General features: G+C 41.4%; 1 protein-coding gene across 2 annotated transcripts in view; it reads left to right on the forward strand.

The window, feature by feature from the left end:
• SDHC (succinate dehydrogenase complex subunit C) overlaps window positions 1–19,491 on the forward strand; it is a 38,841-nt gene that overhangs the window by 14,126 nt on the left and 5,224 nt on the right. For both annotated transcript variants that reach the window (XM_055334084.1, XM_055334085.1), the window contains exon 4: window positions 3,815–3,876. In XM_055334084.1, the coding sequence (XP_055190059.1) occupies window positions 3,815–3,876 (62 nt within the window). The remainder of the gene's footprint in view (window positions 1–3,814; window positions 3,877–19,491) is intronic.

A 19,491-nucleotide genomic window follows, 5' to 3' on the forward strand; every position in this document is an offset into this window, starting at 1 on the left:
CATGGGGCTCCATCCCAGGACTCTGACATCATGACCTGAGCCGAAGGCAGATGCTTAACCAAATGAGCCACCCTGGCACCCCCTATGCTCATTTTTTAAATTGGGTTGTCTTTTTACTTTTTTTTTTTAACATTTTTTATTAATGGTAAAACATGCATAATATAAAACTTGCCATTTTAACGATTGTTAAGTGCACAGTTCAGTAGCATTAAGTATATTCACCTATATAAACCATCACCACTATCCATCGCCAGATCCTTTTATATTCCTTTTTTTTTTTTTTTTTTTTTTTTTTTTATGATAGTCACACACAGAGAGAGAGGCAGAGACAGGCAGAGGGAGAAGCAGGCTCCATGCACTGGGAGCCAGATGCGGGATTCGATCCTGGGTCTCCAGGATCGCGCCCTGGGCCAAAGGCAGGCACTAAACTGCTAAGCCACCCGGGGATCCCCCTTTTATATTCCTCAACTGAAACTCTGTACTCATTAAGCAATAATTCCCATTCTCCTCTGCCCCCAGATCCAGCCCCTAACCATTTGATTTTCTCTCTTAATAAATTTGACTACTCTGGGTACCTCATAAAATGAAACCATACAATGCTTGTCCTTTTGTGTCTGGCTTACTTCACTTGGCACAATGTCCTCAAAGATTCATCCATGTTGTAGAATGTGTTGGAATTCCATTCCTTTCTAAGGCTGAATAAATACCCTGTTGTATGTGTATACTACATCTTGCTTATCCATTCATGCGTCCGTGGACATTTGTGTTGCTTCCACCTGTCCACTATTGTGAATAATGCTGCAGTGAGCATCGGTGTACAAATACTTCTTTGAGTCCCTGCTTTCAGTTCTTTTGAGTATATACCTAGAAGTGGAACTGAACTGTGGGATCATATAGTAGTTTTCTTTATTTAATTTTTTGAGTAACCTGCCATCCTGTTTTCCATAGGAGCTGTGTTGTTTTATGTTCCAGCAGAGCACAAGGGTTCTAATTTCTCTACCTCCTCCTCAATATTTGTTATTATTATTATTTTTTAAATGATAGCCATCCTAATGGATATGAAGAAGTATCTCATTGTAGTTTTGATTTGCACCTCTGTAATCATTAGTGATGATGAGCATCTTTTTGTCAACTAACTGGCCATTTGTATATCTTCCCTGGAGAAATGCTTTTTACTTTGTCGATAGTATCATTTGCAATATGGTTAAATCACTTGCTTAAATTCATATGTCCTATATCTCTAGCTTTTCTTTAACATTCTACTGACAATCAAAAAAGGGAATAAAATTAATATATTTCAAATCAGTGTATCTGTTGATTGCTCATAGTGTGTGTTTTTTTTTAATTTTTATTTATTTATGATAGGCACACAGTGAGAGAGAGAGAGGGAGAGGCAGAGACACAGGCAGAGGGAGAAGCAGGCTCCATGCACCGGGAGCCCGACGTGGGATTCGATCCCGGGTCTCCAGGATCGCGCCCTGGGCCAAAGGCAGGCGCTAAACCGCTGCGCCACCCAGGGATCCCAGCTCATAGTGTGTTTGATACTCTTTTAGGAGTTGGAAATACAGAGCTGAGTAAGATCTAATCTGTGTTCAAAGGGATCTTATTATGTCCTGAAAAATCTTTTTCCTGAGGAAAGATTTTGGTGGCTCTTAGTGATTCTTTTCTGTAAGTGAATTAAAACAGTCTTGATTTTCTATACTAGACTCTTTTTTTAAAAAAAGATTTATTTATTTATTTATTCATTCATTCATTCAGAGAGAGAGAGGCAGAGACACAGGCAGAGGGGGAGAAGCAGGCTCCCTGCAGGAAGCCCCACGTGGGACTCGATCCCAGATCCCCAGGATCACACCCCGGGCTGCAGGCGGCGCTAAACCGCTGTGCCACTAGGGCTGCCCTCTATACTAGACTCTTACCTAATGTCGAACAAGAAATAGTGGGAATGATTTGTCTTTGCTTTGTAATGTCGAGGTCTCAGCTAGAAAACGTGAGGGCTGGGGCTGAATTTATCTGAAGATCCATTTACTCACATGACTTGGGTTTGAGCCTGGCTGTTAGGAGCACCATCCTTTTCTCTCCGCCTGAACCTTGCTACCTAAGTACTCTTCATAGGGCTATTTGGGCTTCCTCACAGTCTGAGAGAGTGTGATTGGAAGTCATGCGGTGTCAGTTCTGTTACATTCTTTCTTGAGGCAATCAATCATGAAGTTCTGCCCATGTTCAAGGGGCTAAATACTTACCTGCCTGATAAAGAGTGACAAGACTCTGGAAGGTCATGGAGGACTAGAAATAGTACTGTGGTTGTTTAGGAAATAAAATCTCCTTTACGTACTCAGCACTCAGCTGACCCAAGGCTGTGGTTGTAACCATTTTTGAAAATTAGGGTCATGTTTGACTCTAGCGGTTTCTTGTCTCAACCCCATTTTCCACTTCAGTATTTCTAAATGCCAGAGCAGTGCACACGCTTCATCTGGTAGCTCTTCCAGTCATGGGATTTCATTCGCTGGCCACGAGCCCTAAGTCCATTTGGAATGCTAAGCGATGTCTTACGATTTCCCCACCTCTTGTTTTTTTTCAGTTCTCTCAAATCAATATTTGTTCTGTCTTTTTCAGTCTGATAATCATTCTCTTTGACAAATAAAATAGTTGAGCAATCTGCTTTGTACTCTGTCATCTATTAACATAAAATTGTCCATCCCGGTTAGGAGGCTTTCTTTCCCTGAATACAATTTTAAAAGCCCCTTTTTGTTGTCCTTGACATTTTTGCAAGCCTCAGCTCATTCTGGGTTTTAGTCTCCTGATTTATCTAACCAAATTATGTCATTGTTCTCTGCTTGTCCTTTGTTATCTGGCTCTTCTTCCGCCTTTTATATTTATCCTGTTAAGTCTGAGTTAAGCAGAGTGGTGTCTAGCCAGTTTTTTTGGTTTCTTTGGCCATTACTCCTTTCTTACTGTGTGACCATTTTCGTTTCATAGTTAGAATTTCTTTTTGAGATTTTTTTTTCAACCTACTTGAGTAGCTTTGCTTTAGAGTGTTTGAAAATATGGTCTGATTATGCTCAGCATTTCCTATCTAAGCTGACTTTCCAGGATGAGTGTTAACTTTATCCAAAGACTCTCGTTCTTTCCATTTCACTAACCAATCCTCTCGAGCATGAGAACTAGGTCTAGAATATAGCAGTGTTAGTTGTCCTTCTATGGAAATGCTTTGGCAAATTAATGATTCAGAACATGATTTAGAAAGGGGTTTGATGACAAAGTATTTTGAAACTACCGTGGATTAAGAAACATTTACTAAACCCAGGAAAATTGGGTTTAAAAATTTGGTATAGGTAGTTTATTAGGGAATAAACGGTGTGCTCACTGTGAATATTTATGGGCACATAATAAGAAAGAATTCAAGGGTGACTATTTATTCTATGAAATTAGATTGACAAAACTCACTTCGTTTTCCTTTTACTTCAGTCGTATGTCAGGAGCAAGGAAGGACACAAGTGGTTGTATTCTATTGATTATTTTTAACTAGTTGTAACTTTACTTGGTGTCTTTGACTCACCCATGTTGTTTCTTCTTGGGAAAGGAGGAGTTTTAGTTGTGATTGATTCCTTCTGTTTAAAGGGTGGGGTGCTTCTCTGGAAATAAATCAATTTTAATATATTCAGACTACAAAGTGGAAACACAAGAATGCAAAAGCTATTTTTGTTTTTATGTGTAAATCGTGCCTATTTCCAAAGAGATTTATGTTCTTTTCGTGACTCTCTATTGTGGTGTCATATTTTCCTTTTTTTAATTGCCTTTGTGTATTTCTTTGCAGTTGGTCTCTTCCCATGGCGATGTCCATTTGCCACCGTGGTACTGGTGTGGCCTTGAGTGCAGGTATGTACATGTGTATTTATTTGTGTGCGTGTGCACAGACACAGACATAAATGTCTATTTACTTAATGTATGAATTGTATGCTGGTCTTAGATAGTCCATCCATTTCAGTAGTAGAGTTTAAAACAGGTAATAAGTATGCAGATTATAATCAGGTTTTGGGATCTGATGCATCTTTCCACAATGAGAGGATCGGACATATTTAAATTTTTTTCCTGGCTTGTACTGGAAATATGGACATATTTTTGTTTGGTATACTATTCTTCAGGGTCCCCCTGGGCTCCTGTAAACAGTGTTTTTACTGAAGTGGTCATCAGCAGGACTGGTGGCTCAAGTGTAGGGACCCTGTTTTAGGGAGCTGCTGCTGAGACATTGTCAGAAATTATCTAGACCATGTCTTCACCATTCAAAATCAGATTTGTTTTATTGATAAGATAATCCAGTAGGAGTAGGAACTCCTATCTAAGGTCTAATGTTATCATTCCTATATTATCATTCCTTTGGTTGGTAAAGAGATGATGGAATCCAGGTATAAGAATGATTGCTTTTGCCTGGGAATCTGTGTATAGTTTCTGGTTTTGAACCCACTTGGAATGAAATAATCTGATACATTTTTTTTTTAAGATTTTATTTATTCATTAGAGACACAGAGACAGAGAGAGGCAGAGACACAAGCAGAGGGAGAAGTAGGCTCCATGCAGGGAGCCCGATGTGGGACTTGATCCCGGGTCTCCAGAATTATGCCCTGAGCCGAAGGCAGCGCTAAACCACTGAACCACCTGGGCTGCCCATTTCTTTCTTTTCTTTTTTTTTTTTTAAATATTTTATTTATTTATTCATGAGAGACACAGAGAGAGAGGCAGAGACATAGGCAGAGTGAGAAGTAGGCTCCCCAGTGTGGGACTCAATTTCGGACCCTGGGATCACTCCCTGAGCAGAAGGCAGATGTTCAGCCGCTGAGCCACCCAGGCATCCCAATATAATACATTTCAAGATCAGGCTCTTCTAGCTGTAAATTCATTATTACTTTATTTTTATTTATTTATTTATTTATTTTTAAGATTATTTATTTATTTATTCATAGAGACACACACAGAGAGAGGCAGAGACACAGGCAGAGGGAGAAGCAGGCTCCATGCAGGGAACCCGACGTAGGTCTCCATCCAGGGTCTCCAGGATCACGCCCTAGGCTGCAGGCGGCGCTAAACTGCTGCGCCACCGGGGCTGCCCCTCATTATTACTTTATTTCTGCTTGCTTAGAATTTTATAATTGTTAGATGGATACTTTATGCTTAGTTTGGTGGTCTTGATGAGCAAATTTAATCCTAAAAACCACTGGAAGAACAGGAGCACTTTATTTATAAGTCTGATTGATTGATTCCCTTTTTATCTCCATGTATTTATCACCATTAAGTGATAAAAAAGATGTTGACTCTTTCATAGACTATAATGACAAAGTATTAGTTTGCCAAACATAGCTAAAGTTAATATATTTTCTTTTACAAGTGTACTTAATAATCATTTATTTTTTCTATCTGACCTGCTTGAATGACCTTGTATTCATCGATATTTATCCAGTTTTTCCCTAACCTTTTCCCCTAATTCTATGATGGAATGTAGTGTCTGTTGTTTATATATGGTAGTAGTTTTCATGTTTCCCTCAAATGCTGAAGGTCTGTTCATATATTTTTAAGATTCTTTTTTTTATTTATTAAAGAAAGAGTGAGAGAGAGAGGGCACGAGCTGTGGTGGAGTGGAGGGGAGGTAGAGGGAGAAGCAGGCTCCCCAGTTTGTGGAGCTCTATCCCAGGACTACAGGATCCTGACCTGAGCCGAAGGCAGGCAATTAACCAACTAAGCCACCCAGGCGCCCCCAAAGGTCTATTCAAAACTGGAAGGGAACCGGTTTTTGCTAGATTGGAAGATGTAGGCAACTTAGTCAACTCTTTAAACCTTGGTTTATTCCTTTTAATATAAGCATATTAATAATGCCTATATCAGAATTGATGGAATTTCAAGAAAGTATACTCTGAATGTTGACTTATGAAAACAGGGATGAGAAGCATGATAAATTGAATGGCAACAATCTCTTAGAAGATGATATGCACTGGACCAAATGGTGAGCAGAATTGGATCATTTGGCCTGAAATGAAGTCAATCCCAGCACCTGTAATCTTTGCATTCTTAGGGCTCTCCTCCAATCTCTTTTTCACATAACAGCAGGAAAAACAAAAACCTTTTGAAAATAAATTGAATCACCTCACACTTAGATTCATCCTATTACTGTATTTGCCTTGGCACTTAGATTAAAATTCACATCTCCACCATGGCCAAAAGTGTGCTGCATGATCTGGCCTTGCCAAGCTCATGTCTGCCTTGTCGCCTCTTGCTTACTGTGCTCTGGCTGCCCTGGTCTTTGAATTCCTTTGAACGAACAAAACTCTTTTTCACCTCAGAGCCATTGCATGTTTTGTTTCCTTAATCTGAAATGTCTGCCCCTACCCTTTTCTGCAATGGGCATGGTTAGTTCCTTTTTATCCTTTAGATTGGAACAGAATTGTCAACTTAAACAGTATTTGCTTACCACCATCTCTGAAAAAGGAGCTTCTGCTTCTAGTTCTTTTTTTTAAAAAAAAAAAAAGATTTTATTTATTCATGAGGGACACAGAGAGAGAGAGGGGCAGAGACACAGGCAGAGGGAGAAGCAGACTCCATGCAGGGAGCCTGATGTGGGACTCTATCCAGGGTCTCCAGGATCAAGCCCTGGGTTGAAGGCGGCGCTAAACCGCTGAGCTACCCGGGCTGCCGTTTTATTACATATTTGTAATTATTTTGTCTGCTTACTTTTTATAAATCTGTCTTTTTTTTTTAAGATTTTATTTATTCATGAAAGAAAGACAGAGCTAGAGAGACAGCACAAGCAGAAGGAGGAGCAGAGGGAGAGGGAGAAGCAGACTCCCTGCTGAGCAGGAAGTCCAATGTGGGACTCGATCCCAGGACCCTTAGATCATGGCCCGAGCCAAAGGCAGCCTCTTAACCAACTGAGCCACCTAAATCTGTCTCTTTTATGAGACTGCAAACTCTTCACAGAATGGGGACTGCATCTGTCTTCTTCCCCCTTTGTACCCTCTAGTGAGCGCTCAATAGGTGCTTGGATCTCTGTTTACTAAATGAATATGTCCACATAAATCATTTTGCTCATGGTGAGCATTTCAGAACTGTTCATTCTTCCTGCCTTCTAATTAATCTCCTGCTATGCATTAGAAATTAGATAGTGATTGTAATAGCCTCTACCATCAAGGGCAGAAGAATCTAAGGAGTAAGAAAAACTTTTTTTTTTTTTTTAGATTTATTTACTTATTTTAGGGGGAGGAGAGAATGAGAGAGAGCATGGTGGGGAGGGGCAGAGGGAGAGGGGGAGAGAGCAGACTCCACCCTGAGCATGGAGCCCAATGACCCCAGCCCAAGACGCTGAGATCACAACCTGAGTTGAAACCAAGAATTGGACACTCAACCGACTGTACCACTCAGGTACCCCTGTGGTAACTTTTTAATAGAGTTATGGGATCCCTGAGGAGAGGTCATTTCTGGAGCAGTTGGAGAGCTTGAAAGGATGAGTTAAGAGCTCATGAAGAGGAGGTAGAGGAAGGCATTCAACAGAGAAACTACCTTATGCAGAGGCCTAGGCGTTGGGAAGGATCCAGAGTTACCAGATAGTGATGACTGGGTCTGATGTTGAAAATAGTGTCTATGGGAGAGGTAGCAGAAGGTAAGGCTGAGAGTGTGCCAAACAGTGAAGAACTTTGCCACACAGGGAGGTTGGAACTTGACTGTAGACTGTGGGAAGTCATAAAAGGTTCCTGTTCTCAGGGTGCCTGGTTGGCTAAGTCAGTAGAGCACATGACTCTTGATCTTGGGGTTGTGGGTTCAAGCCCACCACATTGGACATACAGCTTACATTAAAAAAAAAAAAAGTTCCTGTTCTCATTTGTTCCAGTAATAAATTAAGCTGCCAGGACAAATCCATGATAAGGTATTTATTCCGACTATAGAGATTTTGTAGCCAGTATATAAATCCTAAAAAACATAATGAACCAAAAAGTTTGATGACACTAGTTTGACTTTAAAATAGAATTTATTGGGGATCTCTGGGTGGCTCAGCAGTTTAGCGCCTGCCTTTGGCCCAGGGCGTGATCCTGGAGACCTGGGGTTGACATGGAGCCTGCTTCTCCTTCTGCCTGTGTCTGCCCCCCCCCCCTCTCTCTCTCTCTCTCATGAATAAATAAATCTTAAAAAAAAATAAAATAGAATTTATTAATGAAGAACTTTATAGGGGTGCCTGGGTAGCTCAGTCAGTTAAGTATCTGACTCTCAGTTTTGGCTCAGATCATGATCTCAGGGTTGTGAGATCCAGCCCCTGGTCAGGCTCCATTCTGGGTGTGGAGTCTGTTGGAGATTCTCTCTCACCCTCTGCCCCTCTCCCTACCTTAAAAAAGGGGAAAAAAAGAAATAGAACTTTATAAACAATTCTTTAAAACTGAGCCTGGGTGGCTCAGTTGGTTTAGCATCTGCCTTTGGCTCAGGTCATGATCCCAGGGTCCTGGGATGGAGTTCTGCACTGGGCTTCCTGCTCAGTGGGAAGCCTGCTTCCCCTCTCCCCTTGCTTGTGCTCTCTTCTCTCTCTCAACTAAGTAAATAGTTTAAAAATAAAAAATAAATAAAACATAGAAAGATATGGCCAGTAACACTCATCCATTGCTTGGATGCTGTAGGGATTAAAATACTCATGATTTTCTACAGTGACTAATAGTGTAGCAATCTAGATGAAACCAGGTAAATATCTTGAGAATGGGAGGGGGCTAGGCTAAGCTGCAGCGTGAGTGAGGCTGGTGGGAAGGAGTGGGGAGGAGGGCAATGACCAAGGGGTAGGACATACAACAATAAAAATAAGGAGTTTAGAAGAAGAACAGATGGATGCTAAGTAGCAGACATTTTAGAGGAATGCAGCTATGAGTGAAGTATATAGTATCCTCTGGTGGGTATAAGAACAATCCAGAATGTTTTGGATAGTCATTAAAGACAGGTCAGATTAGAGAATCAGACCTTCAGTGAGAGATGACTGAATGCATAGGCAAGCCTTCTGCTTGAGCAGTCTACTGCTTTCCTTTAAAACCCACAGGTCTTACCGATTTATCAAGGAACTAATGGAACTCTGGAATGACTGCTTTTTCTTTCTGGGCTTGTCATGAGATCAGACATTTAGTCACTGATCCTCTCCTTTTTTTTTTAAAAGATTTTATTTATTTATTTATTTTTTTAATTTTTTATTTATTTATGATAGTCACACAGTGAGAGAGAGAGAGGCAGAGACACAGGCAGAGGGAGAAGCAGGCTCCCTGTGGGGAGCCCCATGCGAGACTCAATCCCAGGACCCCAGGATCACACCCTGGGCCGAAGGCAGGCGCTTAACCACTGAGCCATCCAAGGATCCCCTAGTCACTGATTCTCAAACGTGTCAGAAATCCTAGTCAGTGAGACAGTGGAGAGAAAGTAACAAAGCAAACTTCGGAGTAAGACAACGTGAGTTCGGTTCTCACTATGTCACTAACCAACTGCTATAGCCTCACTTCCTTTTCTGCTTATGTTAATGCCTAGTAAGGATCGTGAGAATTATAAAATCTTTTTTTTTTTTTTTTTTTTTTAAAAAGGGACACCTGGATGGCTCAGAGATTGAGCGTCTGCCTTTGGCTCGGGGCATGATTGCAGGGCCAGGGATCGAGTTCCTCATCTGGATCCCTGCAGAGAGTCTGCTTCTTCCTCTCTCTATGTCTCTGCCTCTCTCTCTCTGTGTGTGTGTGTGTCTCTCTCTCTCTGTGTCTCTCATGAATAAATAAATAAAACCTTAAAAAAAAAAGATGAGAAATTAAATACTAGATCTAATTCTGGCTGTAAATCAGAGTTTTCATGACCACTTCCTCAGGTTCGATAATTTGCTAGAATAGCTCACCAGAGCAACTCAAAACAGCCAAATAGAAGAGAAATGTAGGGCAAGGTATAAGGGAGGAGAGGGGGGAGTGTGCATGGAGCTTCCTTGCCCTTTCTGGTATTAGATAATACCAAAATGCAGCTGAGTAAATATGAAGATCTAATTGGTTTTATTCATTGATTCATGAATTGGGCAGCATCCCATCAACAAGGAGATGCTCAGCTGAGCTAGACAAAGTTTTTAAAGGTAGAGAGAAGGCTTTATAAAACAAAAACGGGGGGGGGGGGATCCCTGGGTAACTGCGGTTTAGCACCTGCCTTCGGCCAAGGGCATGATCCTGGAGTCCTGGGATCGGAGCCTGCTTCTCCTTCTGCCTGTGTCTCTGCCTGTCTCTCTCTCTCTGTGTCTCTTATGAATAAATAAGTCTTTAAAAAAACAAAAAAACAAAAACAGGGACGCCTGGGTGGCTCAGTGGTTGAGCGTCTGTCTTCAGCTCAGGGTGTGATCCCAGGGTCCTAGAAGTGAATCCCACATCAGGCTCCCCTCAGGGAGCCTGCTTCTCCCTCTGTCTCTGTCTCTGCCTCTGTCTCTGTGTCTCTCATGAATAAATAAATAAAATCTTGAAAAACAAACAGGGACTCCCGGCTGGCTCAGTCAGTGGAGCAGGAGGCTCTTGATCTTGGGGTTGTGAGTTTGAGCCTCATGTTGGGTACAGCAATTAATTAAAAATAAAATCTTTAGAAAGAAAGGGAGGGATTTATTTATTTATTTTTAATTTATTTATTAACAAGGAATGCATTGTTTAGGCAAGGTTACCCTCCTAAGGTGAGTGGAAGGTATCTATCAGTAAATGTCCTAGTATTGACTAGGAATTTCCTTGTTGACTGGTTAAAGGTTACACTCCTGGAGAGTTGAAACTGCAGTTAAGTTAGACATTAAGAAAAAAAAAAAAGTTAGACATTAAGTTAGGTTTGCTGATTTGGCCTAAGTGTCATGTTAGGCCTGTGGTTTTTTTGGGTTCTTTTTTTTGTTGTTTTTTTAACACCACCCTGTCAGTACCTCATGTGTTCAGCAACCTGAAAGCTGTCCAAACCCTATAGTTCAGGAGCTTTTATGGAGATTTCATCACCTAGGCAAGATTGATTAAATTGTTGGCCATTAGCTCAATCACCAGCCACTCCTTTGCAGATATGTGAGGGGTGGGGATGGGGAGATAGGGATGAAAGTTCTAATCCTCAATCTTGCCTTGATCTTTCTGACAACAGGCCCTCATCCTGAATCTATCTAGAGGCCTCCAGCCACCAGTCATTGTCATATGTCACCAGCATAGTAAAGACACTTAATCATTCTAGAGGTTCCAAAGCTTTCAGGATCTATGTGCCTGGAACTGGGGGAAAAAAACAAATATATATTTTCTTATCGAATCACATCTTTGAACAAGGAATACCAATCAGTTAATGTAATCAAAAGTGACTGGCCAAAGCTTTCCTCATTACAAGTGAAAAATTTATGAGAGGAAACCAAATATGCGATTTTCTAAATTCTCCTGTAATATCTAGGATACCGGGAAGCGGGCAATAGCCTCTCCTAGAACCACAGGGCCTGAGGAGGGACCCTCTAACAGCTAAGCAGTATAATTTGGGAAAATAAAGCCACTGAAGCTGTCCTATCTAATTGCTCAAATTAAATGGTGCTTTCTTCACTTGGCTGCCAGGACCAGCTCCGGCCTGCTCCACTGCAATAAAGTGCTGTATACAGAACGGGGCAGGCGGTCAGGATATCCTGCAGCCACTTCCAGGAGCCATCATGAGCTCTTTCAGACACTTCTTCCCAGCAAGCCCCTGCAGATGTCACTGCAAATGAAAATGAAAACATGTGAAAGAGCCTTGGTGGAGCTGTCCAAGTAATGATTCAAATTCTGGGTGACAATACCCAATTGCTCTTATATCTGAAGTGTCCTTGCAGTAATCTCATCATGTTAAGTCGAGCTAGTGGCTTCCCCGAAGCCTCTGGAGTGGGGCAGGGTTAGGAGCGTTCCTCCCTTGAGAAGAAGTAAAACGTTTCTGAGAAGCATTTTCTCTTCTGGCGACCATGGGTTCTGGCAGCTTCATCTTAGTGTAGTGCAAGGGCAGAGGTGTAGCAGTGCAAAGTAGGACAGGCTGAGAATGAGATTTCCAACTACAAATGATATTTTTCTAAATGGCATGGAATTAAATATCCAAGCATTAAATAATAATCACCACCAGGCCTGTATTAGGAACTTCATATCTAGTACTTAATTCTCATAATCTGAAAGGGGTAGTAATATAAGCAGAAGGGGAAGTGAGGCTATAGTAGCTGGTTAGTGTCAGAGTGGGGACTGAACTCCCATTGCCTGGCCCCAGAGGTTGTATTCTTGCTACTTCCTCTATCCTCCCTCAGTGACCACGATTCCTAAGGGATACATAACACATCACATTTTGAGAATTAGTGACTAATGGCCCATCTCACAAAAAGCCCAGGAGGAAAAAAAAAACAGCCACTTCAGCGTTCTAGTAATTACTTAATAAGTCTGTATGTAAGGCTTTGGCTTTTCCAGGAAAGAAGCTGACTGCCTGAGCGGTAGGTTTGCCTATGCATTCAAACAGGCTCACACTGAAGGGCTGATTCTTCAGCCTGGAGGTCAGTGTGGAACAGGAAATGATGATGCTCCTGTCCAGTCTGATACCCAAGGTTGGATATGTTGTTCTGTACCCAACACTGCATACATCTGAGTTGCTTGAATCGATTACTTAAGAAACAAAACTGTTAGGTATATCTTTTAGCTTAGGAGCACCCTGAAATACATTACTGAGAACACTGAGATACTATGAACTAAGATAGTTTGAGAAGATTTGGGAAGAAGATATGACCCGAGAGGATTCAAGGATCTTTGACAATTGGACAGATAGAAAGTTAGAAGATCCCAGGAGCCCCTCTACTGTTCTTTGAATTTCAGGGCAAAACCTCCAGCCCTGAAACTTCAACAGCCACACATGTGCCTTAGATGTGCACACAGAGTCAGCCTTGATCTGGGCACCCAGTGTGACCGCAGTGTGACCACTGAGTCCCAGGAATGGACCCTCAGAGCAACCCTAACCTCTGGAAGGCCAGGCTGATAGGACTGCCTCATGTTAGAATAATACCACCTACTGTCAGATAACCTCCCAGAGTCAGAACTAATGGAAATCCCAGGATGTGAACAGCAGTGTCTTCAGCCTTTGCTTCAATGAATGTTACAGAATTTTGTCAATTAGTTAAATCCATTCAAAGCAAATGAATGTCTCAAAATAAATCAGATGTTCTCAACACTGGGGGCCTGGGTGGCTCAGTGGTTGAGCAGCTGCCTTTGGCTCAGATCATGATCCCAGGGTCCTGGGATCAAGTCCCATATCAGGCTCCTCGCAGCAAGCCTGCTTCTCCCTCTGCCTCTGTCCCTGCCTCTCTCTGTGTGTCTCTCATGAATAAATAAATAACATGTTTAAAAAAAAACAAAACAAGATGTTCTCAACACCATTCTACTGTATAATCCCAAGCCAGTTTTTTCAAGATCAGTATTTTTTTGATGGAAACACCAGCAAGTCTAAAAGAACAGTTATGAATCAGGAGTTTATACGTGCTTAAGAAAAAAGTGTGTTAGTGGAAAGAATCTGGGTTTTGTGTTCGAATCCCTGCCCCTTCACTTAATGCTCAGTACACTTGGATACACTTCTTAATGTTTCAGAACTTCATTTTTTTTCAGCTGTTAGTGAAACGAAGGTGGTACTAATTTTTCAGATTGTTATGAAGATTAATTACTTAAATTTTAAGTAAACGATGGCTGTAGCAATAACTGTATTTGAAAGAGGTGGTATTTTTCTGATGAGTTGGGTACTAAAATAAATAAAATGACAGTGTCTCTGGATATACACAAAATGGTTATTTCTGAGCGGTGAGATTATGGGGAACTTTTCTAAACCATATGTTTCTGAATGTTTAGTTCTTTGCAATGTTTTTGTAATCAGGAAAAAATAAATGAATGATGTCTCTGGGGGGTCAAGGAGATCTGGGGATCATTACACAAATTCCAATCCAGATGTAATTACAAGAGAGACCTTATTGGCTGGCTGCCTCTCTGTTCTTTCAAAAAAGGCTCTTTCCTGAACTGATTTTATTCACAACACTTCTGACACCAAATGCATGTTTTTCCTTTTCTTAAAAAATTTTATTTATTTATTCACGAGAGACACAGACAGAGAGAGGCAGAGACCTAAAGCAGAGGGAGAAGCAGCTCCCTGCGGGGAGCCTGATGCAGAACTCAATCCCAGAACCCCAGGATCACGACCTGAGCCAAAGATGTTCAACCACTGAGCCACTGAGCATCTCTTAAATGTATGTTTCTCAACATTTGTTTAACAACAGATTTTCCAATTCTCCAGACAGCAGCTGGATGTCTCCAATTCCATGTGGTGCTGGTACTCACTACTCAGAGTTAGCACAGACACCACAGGTGGCCCCCACTTCAGTCTCAAGTCGCAAGTCCCACGTTGCCAGCTGTACTCCTCGACCCAGTAGACTTGAGAATTGGCTTTGTGCTGCTCACTGTGTGAAATGCTGTGGTTATTGGTTACAGAAATGAATGAGTCATGGCCCTTGCCCTTGAGGACTTCATAGTCAAGTGGATTTGCCTCTCCGGTTGCCCGATCCGTGCTTTAAACCTCACTCATTGCTCACATGCAGGAGCCAGAGCCCAGCTAGCTTTACATCTTTAGCCAGCTGCGTATTGCATATCCTCACGTGATGTTCCTTGGGTCCCTCCAGCCTAGCTATACTGTACAGTGATCAACATCAGTCCTCAGACAAATCTAAACTGAATGAAACTAGAAACAGCCTGCATTTCCTTCATTCCTTATATAGGTGAAGGGCATTATCTCGTTAGTAGCCCATGCAAAACTACAGTCTTTGGCTTAGTTCATTTACCCCATATCCCCAAATTGTACTGAATTTTCCATTCTCTATTCTCCCTGTTACTATCTTCAGTCAAGCCATCACCTTCATCCGCTGGAGACTTGGAATTATCACAGCATCCTATTCAGACTTTCTGCCTCCACTGACTCCTCTCACCTATTCCCCTGTTGCTGCCAGGCTGACCTTTACAAAGGGCATATCTGACCATATGACTGTCCAGTTGTTGTTTTTTTTTTAAGATTTTGTTTATTTCATTAATTTTTTTAATTTAGTCCCTCATCAGGAGTGTTACACTGGAGCAGCCCCGGTGGCGCAGCGGTTTAGCGCCGCCTGCAGCCCAGAGCCTGATCCTGGAGACCTGGGATCAAGTCCTGCGTCGGGCTCCCTGCATGGAGCCTGCTTCTCCCTCTGCCTGTGTCTCTGCCTCTCTTTCTCTCTCTGCATCTCTCTGAATAAATAAATAAAATCTTTAAAAAAAAAAGTGTTACACTGGACAGTGAGGAACACCTGGGTGGCTCAGTGGTTGAGTGTCTGCCTTTGGCTCAGGTCATGACCCCGTGGTCCTGAGATCAAGTCCCACATCAGGCTCTCTGCAGGGAGCCTGCTTCTCCCTCTCCCTGTGTCTCTGCTTCTCTCTCTGTCTCTCATGAATAAATAAATAAAATCTTAATAAGTAAATAAATAAAACTCTTGATGACTTACCAGTCCCATTAGGAATGGCACTTTTGACCCAAGTAACCATCCCCTCCTGAGGCCAGGGAAGGCCATTGTTTCTGTGTATGATGCAGCCTAAGAATCCTTCCCATTGTAACACTTTTTTTTTTAATTTCAGGTGTACAGTATTGATTTAACAACTCTATATATTAGTGTTTAGGATAAGTGAAGTCACTACCTGTCACCATGTAGTGTCGTTGCAGTATTACCAACTGTATTCCCTGTACTATACTTTTCATCTCTGTGATTTATTTATTTTTTAACTGGAAGTTTGTATCTCTTAATCCCCTTTATCTGTTTCACCTGTTCCCCCTACCACCTTCACTCCCCCATATTCTTTGTCCATTCATACACTGATGGACACTTGGCCATTATAAATAATGTTTCCATAAATATAAGGGATTAGTGGGATTTTTTAAAGTTTATTTTTTTTTAGCAATCTCTACAACCAACATGGGGCTTGAACTCATGATCCTGATATCAAGAGTCCTCCAACTGAGCCAGCCTGGCATCCCAAATTAGTGTTTTTGTTTTCTTTGGGTAAATATCCAGTAGTTGAATTATCAGATCATATGGTATTTCTGTTTTTAATTTTTTTTTATAGGTTAGGCTGGATTCCAGTCTCAAATTTATTCCCTTTTTTTTAAAGATTTATCTATTTATTTATTTATTTATTTATTTATTTATTTATTTATTTATTTATGAGAGAGAGAGAGAGAGAGAGAGAGAGAGGCAGAGACACAGGGAGAGGGAGAAGCAGGCTCCATGCTGGGAGCCCGATGTGGGACTCGATCTCGGGACCCCAGGATTGCGTCCTGGGCCAAAGGCAGGCGCTAAACCGCGGAGCCACCCAGGGATCCCTGTTTTTAATTTTTTTGAGGAACCTCCATACTATTTCCCGCAGTGTTTGCAACAATTTACATTCCCATCCTTAGTGTGCAAGGTTTCTTTTTTCTCCACATCCTTGTCAACACTTGGTCTTTCTTCTCTTTTTGATACTAGCCATTCTGACTAATGTGATATGATATGTCATGGTGGTTTTGATTTGCATTTCCCTGATGATTAGTGATATTGTGCATCTTTCCATGTATCCGTTGGCCATCTGGATGTCTCAGTAGAATACTTTAGATACCTATTATTAATTGATATGAGTTGGCACTGAGATGAGCTGTTTGATTGGCACCAGGATGAAATCTGTCATCCTTGACTGGTAGGATCAAGTTTAAACTCTGTAGTTTAGCATATAAGGTGCTCTTTGATGTGTCCTGCCACTCCCCATTTCTTTACCCCATAATCCCTTTTCTCAAAATTTAGCTATAGTACACCTCTGAGAAAAAGCTTTTCAGAATACTCTCCCCTCCTACCATATGGATTTTGCTTGTTCTACTACTTTCTGTTCCCCAGCACCCTGTGCACACATATGCCTTTGTTACAGGGCTTTGTTATGGTGCTAGTACCCTCTAGCACCTTACCTTGGACTGTAATTGATTTACTTAAGTGTCTCTCTTACTAAACTGTAAGCTCTTCAAGGGCAAAGACCAGGTCTTCATTTTCCCTTCCACAGATTCCGTACAGATTTAGTACAAAGAATGCTTTCAGTAAATCCCTGTGAAAGAAATACAGGAGTACATGGTTGCCTCACTGGACTGCAGTAGAACTGAAGGGACCTCTAGAAGTTATACTCTGTGCATGCTGTTTTCCACCCTCTACTACTACTATAAATAGTTCATGTTCTATAGGATCTTGGAAAGAGTTTGCATAGCCATCTCAATAACCTGACTTTCAACAAATTCCTTGGAGTGTTGGGCTGTCACAATTTGATCACTCTGCTGCCTTGAGAGGAAATGGAAGATTAGATACTTGTTAAAATAATCCTGTATATTTCCAAAAGCCACGCCCTTCACCCTGCTGCTCAGAATTGCTCTGTAATGAGCCACACTTACTGGTAGAAATGTGTAGGGGTGGAAACTAGGTAGCAGTCATTGTGGTAAAGATTGTTTCTTTAACAGTTTTATTGTGACATGATTCACCTACCATGCAATTCACTTATTTAAAGTATATAATTCAGGGTGTCTGGGTGGCTCAGTCAGTTAAGCATCTGCCTCTTGATTTTGGCTCAGGTTATGATCTCAGGGTGGTGAGATCGAGCTACGTGTGGGACTCTGCACTGGGCATGGAGCCTGCTTGAGATTCTCTCCCTCTGCCCCTCCCCCATTCATGTTTCCCTCTCTCTCTCTCTCTCAAAAAAAAAAAATTTCTTGAGTGAAGTGTATAATTCAGTGGGTTTTTTTTTTTTAATTCAGTGGTTTTTTTAGTATATTCACAGAGTTGCACAACAGTTACCACAGTAAGATTTGGAACATTCTAATCATTGCAAAGGGAAACCCCATATCCATTAGCATTCACTCCCCATTTTCCTCCCAATCCTTTTGCCCAAGGCAACCACTTACCTACTTTGTCTCTGAGACTTGTCTGGGCTGAACATTTCATGTAAGCAGATTCTGCAGTATGTGGTTTTCTGTGACTGGTGTGTTTTACTTAGCATCATGTTTTGTTTTTGTTTAAGATTTTGTTTATTCATGAGAAACACAGACAGAGGCAGGCACCCCGCAGGGAGCCTGATGTAGGACTCGATCCCAGGACCCCGGGGTCACCACCTGAGCTGAAGGCAGCCACTCAACTGCTGAGCCACCCAGGCATCCCATTAGCATTATATTTTTTTTTTTTTAATTTTTTTTTTTTTTTAATTTTTATTTATTTATGATAGTCACAGAGAGAGAAAGAGAGAGAGGCAGAGACATAGGCAGAGAGAGAAGCAGGCTCCATGCACCGGGAGCCCGACGTGGGATTCGATCCCGGGTCTCCAGGATCGCGCCCTGGGCCAAAGGCAGGCGCCAAACCGCTGCGCCACCCAGGGATCCCCAGCATTATATTTTTGAAGTTCATCCATGTTGTATGTAGCATGTGTTAGTACTCATTTCTTTTTACTGCTGAATAATATTCCATTGGACAGCTGTCCCACAATTAATTAGCCCACTCATCAATTGATGGGTATTTGAGTTGTTTCCATGTTTGGCTATTGTGAATAATGCTGTTATTAATATTTGTGTACAGGTTTTGTGTAGACTTATGTTTCATTTCTTTTGCGTATATACCTAAAAGTCAATTTGCTAGGTTATATGTCAATTCTATTAATTTTTTTTTTTACGTTATTCATTTATTTGAGAGAGCAAGAGAGTAAACACCATGCAGAAAGGAATAGAGGTGAGGGAAAAGCAGGCTCCCCACTGAGCAGGGAGCCCATGGATCATGACCCTGGGATCATGACCTGAGCTGAAGGCAGACTCTTCACCGACTGAGCCACCCAGGCACCCTAATTCTATTAATGTTTTGAGAAACTGCCAGATTGTTTTCCAAAATGGCTTGGTCTCTCTCTCTTTTTCTCTCTCTGTCTAAAAAAAATATTAAACACATTTGATATTTATATAAATGTGTGTATCTCATATAAGTACACATAATTTTATGTTTAGATAAAACATCCTAGTAGGTGTGAAGTAACTTTTCATCATGGTTTTGATTTGATATCCCTAATAGCTAATGATGTTGAGCATCTTTTCATATACTTATTGGCCGTTGATTTATTTATTTATCTTTGTTTGGAGAGATACCTATTTAAAATCCTTGCCCATTTTTAAATTGGGTTGTCTTTTTATCTTTGTTTTTTTAATTTTATTTATTTATTTTAAAAAATATTTATTTATTCATGAGAGACACACAGAGAGAGAGGCAGAGACACAGGCAGAGGGAGAGGCAGGCTCCATGCAGGAAGCCCGATGCGGGACTCGATCCCGGGTCTCCAGGATCACACCCTGGGCCGAAGGCAGCGCTAAACCGCTGAGCCACTCGGGCTGCCCGTCTTTTTATCTTTGAACTGAAAAAGTCTTTAGTATATT

This window comes from Nyctereutes procyonoides, unplaced genomic scaffold (assembly GCF_905146905.1).
Source record: "Nyctereutes procyonoides isolate TBG_1078 unplaced genomic scaffold, NYPRO_anot_genome, whole genome shotgun sequence".
NCBI classification, from domain to species: domain Eukaryota; kingdom Metazoa; phylum Chordata; class Mammalia; order Carnivora; family Canidae; genus Nyctereutes; species Nyctereutes procyonoides.